This window comes from Orycteropus afer, unplaced genomic scaffold, assembly GCF_000298275.1.
Source record: "Orycteropus afer afer isolate SDZICR_OR568_19922 unplaced genomic scaffold, OryAfe1.0 scaffold00010, whole genome shotgun sequence".
Lineage (NCBI taxonomy): Eukaryota > Metazoa > Chordata > Mammalia > Tubulidentata > Orycteropodidae > Orycteropus > Orycteropus afer.
In genome coordinates this window covers 673,186-683,612 of record NW_006921597.1, presented here as the reverse complement: position 1 = coordinate 683,612, position 10,427 = coordinate 673,186, and the positions used below count along the sequence as shown (strand labels likewise).

Genomic DNA, 10,427 nt, shown 5'->3' with positions numbered 1-10,427 from the left:
CACGAGGCAGTCTGCTTGCATAAGGATTTACAGCCTTGGAAACCAAATGGGGGTCACTATGAGTGGGATTCGTCTTGATGGCAGTGAGGTTAGTTTTTGGTTTTGGTTCACTCCTAGTGGGGCTGTGAACATCGGACTTGTAACAAGCAATAGAATCTAAGGTCTGTGATAAATCACAAAACTATCTACACTCAAACTTTTTTAAAAAAATTTTCAATCACATAATCTCATAAATTTAATGCTATGCATCTTCCAGTCTTCTTTTAATGCATATTTTTCTTTTTTGTTTTTACAATAATTTAATTTTATATCACATTTTGCTTTGTAACTTGCTTTTTCTCTTACTACATTATGAACACTTTTTCTGTTAATATATATTATAATACATCATTTTAAATGTGAGTATAGTATTCCCTTGTACCATAATTTATTGAACTAATCTTGTATTGCTAGGACATTGCATTGTTTCTAGTATTTCAGTATTATCAGAAGAGTTCCAGTGATAGCTTATTATTTATTTCCTTGTGGCAGAGTACTCCAGGTGAAATTGTTCAGTCAAAGGTATGCAAGATTTTAAGGATTTTGATATATATCGCCAAATTGTCCTCCAGAAAGAGTACATGAATTTATACTCAGCAGCTATATATTTTTTTTTCTACAAAAAAAATTTTCCATCATACAATCTTTTTTTTTTTTCTCCCAGTTTTCTAGCTCTGAGTCCTCTTCACTCCAGTACAATGACTCAAGCAGAAATTAAACTATGTTCATTGTTGCTGCAAGAGCATTTTGGAGAGATTGTGGAAAAAATTGGAGTCCACCTAATCAGAACTGGCAGCCAGCCACTAAGAGTAATTGCTCATGACACAGGAACATCACTGGATCAGGTATGTTTAAATAGCATTAAGTTACACTTCTGCCACGTGCCTTTTGATATTGTTACTCCCCACCCAAGAAAATGGAAAAGGATGGAAGCCTGCCCTAGAATCAGAACCAGGTTATTTGGGAGGAAAGAGGATGAGACTTAGGACCCAAGGTTCTCCTTCTCAAAATGAACCTAGCTTATTATGGCTTCTCTAGGCAAGTCATTCTTTTTCCCATTCTATACCTCATTTGTTTACCATGATTTTCTTACTCTCAGTATTACCCTTAAGGAATGAGAATGGCAGAGTGAAAGCAAATTGTGCTTTGAAAGATAAGAATCAGGGGCGATACAAGCATCATAGCAATGAATCATTCCGATTTCTTCCATTGGCATGTGATTCCTGTTAACTACTCCAGGAGAGGGAGGGAAGAAACATGGAGATTGCTATCTAGCCATCTGATGCTTAGAAAACCACTGGACAAAAATTGCCAGAAATACTGAGTTATATCTTCAGGTTTGTTTGTTTTCTTTTGGGTTCTACCTAGGTAAAAAAAGCCCTTTGTGTCCTTATCCAACATAACCTGGTGACATACCAAGTGCACAAACGTGGTGTGGTGGAGTATGAAGCCCAGTGTAGCCGGATATTGCGAATGCTCAGGTATCCCCGGTACATCTATACCTCCAAAACGCTGTACAGTGACACAGGAGAGCTAATTGTTGAGGAGCTGCTGTTGAATGGGAAAATGACAATGTCAGCTGTCGTGAAGAAAGTGGCAGACCGGCTCACAGAGACTATGGAGGGTCAGTACTGTATCAGTAGCTGCTAGCCAAAGCTTAAGATTATCTGGCTGCAGGAGTAGACCCTCCACTATCTTAGACCTTCTCAACTGCCTCTTTCCTTCTGTTGTACAGATGGCAAGACCATGGATTATGCTGAAGTGTCCAACGCTTTTGTGCGACTGGCAGACACACACTTTGTACAGCGCTGTCCGTTGGTACCCACCACAGAGAATTCAGACTCTGGGCCACCACCACCTGCCCCCACCCTTGTCATTAATGAAAAGGATATGTACCTAGTTCCTAAACTGAGCTTGATAGGTAAGGAATTTTGACTCTTAAAATTGTGATTTGTCATAACTATGGTCCCTTTTTTAGTTTTAAGTGAATGAATGAATCAATCAAGTATTTACCAAGTGATTGCTATGTGTTAGATTCTGTGGTATATAATAATGGAAAACCCAGCATGATCCCTGTCTTTATGGAGCTTAAATTTAGAAGGCGTTCATTAAGTAATCACATAAAGAATAAGAAACTGATACGTAACCATGAAGGGAAAGCATAGGGTGTTATACTTTCATAATATATAACAGGAACTGGATTTATCTGGAGGTTTATCTCCTTCTTTGAGAAAAATGGGACTTGAACTAAGATTTAAAGCAGAAGTAGGAGCCAACCAGTAAGAGAGGCATGGAGGGGCATAAACCAAAAAACCAAACCTACTGCCATAAAGACTCCATTGGGTTTCCAAGTCTATAAAGCTTTATGGAGGCTGATTGCCTCATCTTCCTCCCACGGAGCAGCTGGTGGGTTTGAACTGCCAACCTTCTGCTTAGCAGTCAAATGCCTTACCCACTGTGCCACCAGGGCTCCTCATGAAGGGGTGTTGTTGTTGTTGTTGTTGTTGTTGTTGTTGTTGTTGTTGTTGTTATGTGCTGTCAAGTCAGACCAAGGCGTATCACTGTGGAGGTAGATTGCCCAGCCTTCCTTCCAAGGAGTGGCTGGTGGGTTTGAACTACCACCCTTCTGGTTAGCAGTCAAGTGTCTTAGGCACTACACTACCAGAGCTCCCTGAAGGGGTATAGAGGTAAGCATTTTTGGCAAAGGGAATAGCACGGAGGAAGGAAAAAAAAATAGGACATTTTAGGAACTGAAAGGTCAGTGTGGTTAAAGCATGAAGTGCAAAGGTAAGAGAAACATGAGATGAGTTAGAGAGATAGTCAGGGGCTAGGTCAAGGAGCACCTTCTAGAGCACCTGTTCTTTATCCTAAGAGCAAAGGAAAAACGCTGAAGGATTTTAAGCAGGGATGTGACATGATCTGATTTACATTTCTAGAAGATGCTTCTGTTTCTGTAAAGGATGGGAGGATGGGACAATGGTAAAGTACAGAGTGGTGAAAACTAAATACAGGAGTGATGGAGGCAGAGCCATCTAGGTGTCTGACTTGCACATGTGGGAGGATGTGTCCATTCACTGTGAAAGGAAACACTAGAAGAAGGCCAGTTTGAAGGAGAAAGATTATAAATTTCTTTTTGAATGCTGAATTTCAGGTGCTTTCATCATTTACCTGAGTATCTCAATTTCCTCAGCCTGCTAAGCAACTCTAAGCTGGAGGTAGCTACAGATCTCTGGGATAAAGAGACACCAGGTCTCATGTTTGGTTATTTCTTGTCACGTGAGATGTAGCCTAACTGTTCTGTTTTATTTGGAAGGGAAAGGTAAAAGGAGGAGGTCATCTGAGGAAGATGCTGCCGGGGAGCCCAAGGCCAAGAGACTAAAGTATACTACAGATAACAAAGAGGTAATGGGGCTGCTTGATAGGAGCCCTCACCCTGAGGCAGGCCAGAACGAGTACCCAGATAACAAGCCCAAGAAAGCATAAAGGTGCCAGAGCTGAGAAGTATTAGGATTAACTATTGGTCAGGAATAGGCTAATGAAGAGTGAACTCTCTTGCTTACTCCATTCTAAGGCATAACTTCATTCATTGAACAGAGGTAGTAACTTAACACAAAAAGAAGGACTAAACAAAATTTAAGTTTTGGAGGACAATGGTGAGAAATGACTCTAGAAATATATATATAGGGCTGAGATTTATATCCTACATGCCTTCTCAGCATCCCTATAATGATGTCTCATAAGCATCTGAAAATTAACGTGGCCAAAGCAGAATAATTGATTTCTCTCCAAATATTTGCTTCCTCTTAAGCTTGCTCCATCATAGTAAAGGATACCACCATTGGCTTAGGCCAAAATTTTAGGACTCATCCAGTCTAGTAGTAAAAGCTGTCAGCTCTGTTTCCAAAATTACCTCAAAACCAACCACTTTTCACCTTTTCTACTGCTACTGACCTAGTCCAAGCCACTATTATCTCTTGTCAAGACTTCACCAACATTCTGCTAAATGATCTTTCTGCCTGTATTCTTACCTGCTTACCAGCCAGAATGACTAAGTTGTTTTAAAAAAAAAAAAAAAATCTAAACACATCACTGCTTAGACTCCTCTAATAGTTTCCCATTGATCTTAGAAGTACAAGCTCTTTACTGTGACCTATTAAGCCTTATATGGTATGAGTCCTTAAATGACCTGCAGGGGATGAGGCTCTTTAAAATCTCTACTCTTTCCACTTTCCCTCTTGTTCACTGTGTTCCAACTACTCCCTCTTTTTTCTGTCCCTCAAACATGTCAAACTCACTCCAGCCTTAAGGCTTTTACCTTTACTGTTGCTGCTGCTTCAGATGTTTTCCCTCCAGATCTTGTGGTTGCCTCTTTTTCATCATTCAGATCTGAGCTCAAATGTTCCTTTCTTAGAGTTCACCATTGTCCACCCCTACTCCAATCTGTACCATTTTCCATTTTGTCGTCTTCACAGCATTTTTAAGTAACTGAAATTATTTCTTTTTTGTGTATATATTTCCCTTTGTGCCCCCTAGTAGAATAGAAACTCCCTAAGGGTAGTATCTTGTCCTTGGTACTTGGAATACTAGTAGGATCTGAACAAATATTTCTTGATTGACTAACTGAATAAGTGGCTTGGACTTTATCCTGAAGGCAAGGGGAAGCCGTAGATGGATTTTAAGCAGAGTGAAGTGACCGATTTACATTTTAGAAAGATTACTGTAGTGTGTGATTCATACCTGTGGGACTCTACTGATAGATTGCAGAGAGTCTGCCTCTCTTTGTAGATATGAGCACTCCATTGCTTTCTTCAGATTCTCAAAGATAACTATGACCCAAAAAGTGAAAGTGTGTTACTCTATGAGAAATGGGGAGAAAGATATAAAAGGAACAAGATTAAAAGTAGAAAACTCAGTTACCCTTTAAAAAGTCTGTTATATTAAAAATTAAAACCAGTTAGAAAATTATTCTGTTAGTCCAGATGATCCATAATTAGAGCCTAATGACATTCAGGATTTAAAAAAAAAGAAATTAAAAGGTAGCCATCCGATAAATATAGAGAATATATAGGATTTTATAACTAGATGGTAGATGATTCCTAAGTTTCTAGATTAAGAAATTGGGTTAACTCAGGGACAACTTAGTCAACTAGCATAACATAGTTCGTAATCTTCTATATCTTGTTTGGTAAGTAGCATCTAGAGTTGGTTGTTTTTTTTTTTTTGTTTTGTTTTTTTTAATTGTGAGTTGGGTGCAGTTTTAGATTTGTTTTACATTGGACAGTTCATACACATGATATTTCACAACACCGGTTACAGTCCCCACAATGGAACAGCTCTCCCCCTGCCTCTTCCCTGTGGTTCCCCTTTCCCTATGTCCTTACCTATGCATTTTTGTCTAGCTAGCTCTGATAGCATAGTGGCTAAGGCACTTGACTGCTAACCAGAAGGTTGGCGGTTCAAACCCACCAGCCACACTCCTCGGAAGAAAGATGGGGCAATCTACTTTTAGGAGCTCTGGTAGCATAGTGGCTAAAGCACTTGACTGCTATCCAGAGGGCTGGCGGTTCAAACCCACCAGCCACTCCTTGGAAGAAAGGTTGGGCAATCCTACTTACGTAGCGATACTGCCTCGGAAACCCAAGGAGGGGTCGCTATGAGTCGGGGCCGACTTGACGGCACATAACAACAACAACAACAGCTTTCCCCCTGGCAAATGCTGCCCTTCTGATTTCTCACGGTTGACTGTTTTAAGGAGTGAACTTCCCTGGTGTAGTTGTTCAGCTCATAGGCTTATTTATTGGTTGGCTGAGAACAAACTCACTGGAGTGAGTCCAATTCCAGGCCCAAAGGGTATCCCAGGGCCATGGTCTTGGGGGTTTCACTAGGCTCTATCCAACCAGTAATTCTGGTCTTTTTCATGTTTCTGAATTTTGTTCCACATTTTTTCTCTCTATCGAGGATCTCCAATTTTTATCCCTTTCCAAGTGGTTGGCTTTGGTACCTGGGCACCATCTAGTTCTTCTGGTCTCAGGGTCATATAGGCTAAGGTTCCCATGGTCCGTTAGTCCCTTGGACAAATTGTTTCCCATGTCTTTGATTTTCTTCATTCTTCTGTTTTCCAACGAGGAGAAACCAACAGTTGCATCTTAGATGGCTGCTCACAAGCTTTTAAGACCCTAGTCACTTTTCACCAAAGGAGGATGTAGAACAATGTTTTCATATACTGTGTTATGCCAGTTGAGCTTGATGTCCCTTGCAGCCATAGTCCCAAGCCTGCAGGCCCAGTGACTCACTCCTTCAAGCTGTGGATATGGGGTCTTAAGAGCTTACAAGGGGCTGTCTAAGATAAAACTGTTAGTCTCTACTCACTCATATGCACAAAAGAGAATGAAAGAAATCAGAGGCTCAAAGAAACTAGTCCATAGGACCAATAGCCCACATGAACCATGGCCTTTACTAACCTGAGAACAGCAGAACTAGATGGTGCCTGCTACCACTACCGACTTCCGAGCAGGGACACAGTAGCAGGTCCCAGACAGAATGGGAGAAAAATGTAGTACAAAATTCAAATTCAAAAAATGGGTCAAACCTACTAGACCAACAGAGGCTAGATAAACCCCCAAGACTGTCTCCCCAAGATAATCTTTGATCTTGGAACTGAAGCTATTTCAGCAAAAAAATAGATTGGTTTATAAAATAAGTAATATCACCCATGAGTAATAAGCTTCCTTAAACAGTCAACTCAGTGAGACCACATGGTCAGCATTTACCCAGAAGCAAAGATGAGAAGGCAGGGTGGGGAAGGGAAGCTAGTTCGTTGGAAACAGAACAGAGTGGAAATAATGAGAACGCCAGCACATTGTGAAAATTATGATCAATGTCATAAAGTAATTCATATAAAAACTGTTTAATGAGAACCTAGTTTGCTGTGTAAACTTTTCCCTAAAAATAATAAAATATTAAAAAAAAGAAAGAAATTGGATCGGTTGTTGTTGTTGTTGTTACGTGGCGTCAAGTCGGACCCAACTCATAGCAATCCCTCCTTGAGTTTCCGAGGCGGTATCACTACTGAAGTAGATTGGCCAACCTTCCTTCCGAGGAGTGGCTGGTGGGTTTGAACTGCCAGGCTTCTGGTTAGCAGTCAAGTGCCTTAGGCACTATGTTACCAGAGGTCCTTTGGATTGGTAATAGTTCACCAAAAAACTTAGAAAACAAAACCATTTTAGGGAATAGGTAGAAGTGTCCAGTATGCAATTGTATCTGTATGTCTGGAACTTAGTAAAAGTTCTAGGCTTAGCCCCTAATCACCTTTCAGGCCTGGAATTGAACTCACTCCCATAGTTTAACTTCCAGCCAAACAACAAACAGGCCTACAATGTGAACAATTACACAGGTAGGTATACTCTTTAGCACAATCAACCATGGGAGATCATAAGGACAGCATTAGCTCAGGAAGAAAGCTCAGAGGGCAGGAATGCATAGGAAAGGACTGGAAAAGGTAACCACAGGGAGGAAGTGGGAGGAGAGCTGTTACATTGTGAGAACTGCAATCAATATCATGAAATGTGTATGAACTGTTGAATGGAAAATGAATTTGTTCTGTAAACTTTCACCCAAATCACAAAATATATATATACAATAAAAGTTCTAGGAATAGGAAATAAATTTGGAAGCTTATCAATAGTTGAAGCCTTAAGAATAGATGTAATTACCTAAGAATATAGTACAAAGAAAAGAAAGCTATGGGCAGAACCCTGAGGAGCACTGGTAGTTGTAGGTGGGATCAGGATGAGGAAAAATAGAAAGGAGAAGCACCAAAAAAGAATGGTGCCTTGAAATCCAAGGGATCACGTAGAGTTTCAAGGAAAAAATGTCCAACCATGTCAGATGCTTCAGAGATTTCACATAAGATTAACCTTTGAACTTACCAACAAAGAGGTCCTCAGGGACCTTGGCATTTCAGTCTAGTGGTGGAAATGGGTTGAGTGTATCTGTGGATAGGAATACAATTGGGATGGCCAACACTTTAAGAAGCTTGACTATGAATGATAGAAAAAGGAGGGGAGAAATAGGGTTGAAGGAGAATTTTGTAGAGTAGAAGAGATTTAGATAAGGCAAAGGCTAATTGGAAAGAGACAGTAAAGTAGGAGAGATTTTAGAAAAGAGAGAAAATGAATCTGAGTCCCTGAGAAGGCAGGAGAGGGTGAGGTGTAGAATACTGAACAAGCATTAACCTTAGATAAGAGGAAGAACACTTTTCCATGGTGATAAAAACAGATACAAATGCAAATTAAAGAAAAAGTCTCATGAAATCCAGACTTTATAAAGCCATGGAGGCTGAAGCAATTGCCTTGAGATAACCTTTAAATCTTAAACCAAAAATATCCCCTGAAGTCTTCTTTAAACCAAATCATAGTTGGCTTAATTAATAAAGAATGTCTGCTTTGAGCATTGTCCTGTTTTAAAGATTGATATGGGCCACCATTCATCTCTCACTTTGTGTTGTACTGTGGTGGCTTATGTGTTGCTATGATGTTGCAAACTATCCCACCAGTATTTCAAATACCAACAGAGTCATCCATAGTGGACAGATTTCAGCAGAGCTGAAGGAAAAAAAAAAGTTAAAGACCAAAGATGTCACTTTGAAAACTAAGGTGTGCTTGTCCCAAGCCATGGTATTTTCAGTTGCCTGGTATGCATGTGAGAGCTGGGAGGAAGCCCGCAGAAGAACTGATGATGCATTTGAATTGTGTTGGGGAGGAATACTGAATGCACCATGGACTGCTAGAAGAATGAACAAATCTGTCTTGGAGAGAATGTAGCCAGAAAGCTCCTTAGAGTGAGAATGGCCAGACTTCATCTCTTGTACTTTGGTCATGCTGTCAGAAGGGCATAGCCCCTGGAGGAGGATATTATGCTTGGTAAAGTAGAGGGGCAGCAAAAAAAGGGGAAGACCCTCAATAAAATGGATTGACAACAGTGGCTGCAATGATGGGCTCGAACATGGTAACAATTGTGAAGATGGCACTAGACTGGGCAGTGTTTCATTCTGTTGTACATAGGGTTGCTGTCAGCCAGAACTGACTCGACAGCACCTGACAACAACGTCTGTATGGGAGCAAACTGACAACAGCCAAAGGTTAGATAGGAAGCTGAGGGGGCAGCAAGTTCATGTTAATGGGGGCAGAACACTGTGGAAAAGGAAGGTGAGAATGGTGGCACAACCTAAAGAATGTGACCAGCATCACTGAATTTTACATGTAGAAATAATAATAAATAATTGTTTAGAAAACAGTGGGGATGTGTGCACAAAGTTGAAAGAGTTTTGGCCTCATGGCTTCTATATTCTCTGCTATAAGAAAAGCAAGGCTATCTACTGAAAATGAGAAGGGACATCAAGTCAAAGATTTGATGATGGTAGAGGAGATAAAATAAGGAAAGATTAGAAGTAAGCTTAGGGAACCTGTTTGAAGTTAGAAACCATGATTTTATCAAGGCACTAACTCCCATGATTGAATGAATCTTCTCAAATCAGTTTAGTCAGTACTGTGTTAAATGGTAAACAGGTAAATCCAAGCTCCTCACCAGAAAACTCCACTATATCTAAATGTTTCTCTCCAATCCTTTGTTTCTCCTCAGCCCATTCCAGATGATGGGATTTATTGGCAAGCCAACCTTGATCGATTCCACCAGCACTTCCGTGACCAAACAATTGTGAGTGCAGTTGCCAACAGGATGGACCAGGTAACATCGATAGTCATCAGGGACATTCACTTACTTGCCAGATGTGGCCATTGGCCTATAGCCAGAGCTGGAGCAGCAGAGTGAATTCTGAATTCCAGTTTACTTTTCCAACCCAGACCAGCAGTGAGATCGTGCGGACCATGCTCCGGATGAGTGAGATTACCACTCCCTCTAGTGCCCCCTTCACCCAGCCATTGTCTTCCAATGAGGTGAGTTTCTTATTCTTATGCTAGTTTTCTGAAAGATCCCCACATATCACCCACAGAGTCTGGAGTGGGGTTGAAGTTTAACCCTAAACCTGAACATAAATGGTTTTTGTTGTCTGAAGTGGGGCAGGAGTTATCTTCAAGTAGTAAGCACTGAAATGTTTGGTCTCTTGAGATTCAACTTTTGACAACCTGAACCATTCCCCTAGTCAAAAGCATGTATCCTTTAATTACTGACTCTAATTGTTCTAAGAATCCTTCGATTTGGAATCTGAGCACCTTGATATTCCTCATGGCCTCATGGAGTTCAGAATATTATTTGGCCCCTTCTATCTATTTTTGGGAGCTCTGGTAGCATAGTGGCTAAGACACTTGCCTGCTAACCAGATGGCTGGCGGTTCAAATCCACCAGCCACTCCTCAGAAGGAAGGTTGGGCA

The 10,427-nt window shown here is 40.7% G+C and overlaps 1 protein-coding gene across 1 annotated transcript in view; it reads left to right on the top strand.

Annotated features, from left to right (window-relative positions):
* Positions 1-737: 737 nt before the first annotated feature.
* Positions 738-10,427, top strand: part of POLR3C (RNA polymerase III subunit C) — a 15,960-nt gene continuing 6,270 nt past the window's right edge. Inside the window, exons 1-6 of the mRNA XM_007948307.2 lie at positions 738-884; positions 1,408-1,663; positions 1,775-1,960; positions 3,353-3,441; positions 9,679-9,783; positions 9,900-9,992. Coding sequence (XP_007946498.1) covers positions 738-884; positions 1,408-1,663; positions 1,775-1,960; positions 3,353-3,441; positions 9,679-9,783; positions 9,900-9,992 — 876 coding nt within the window. The remainder of the gene's footprint in view (positions 885-1,407; positions 1,664-1,774; positions 1,961-3,352; positions 3,442-9,678; positions 9,784-9,899; positions 9,993-10,427) is intronic.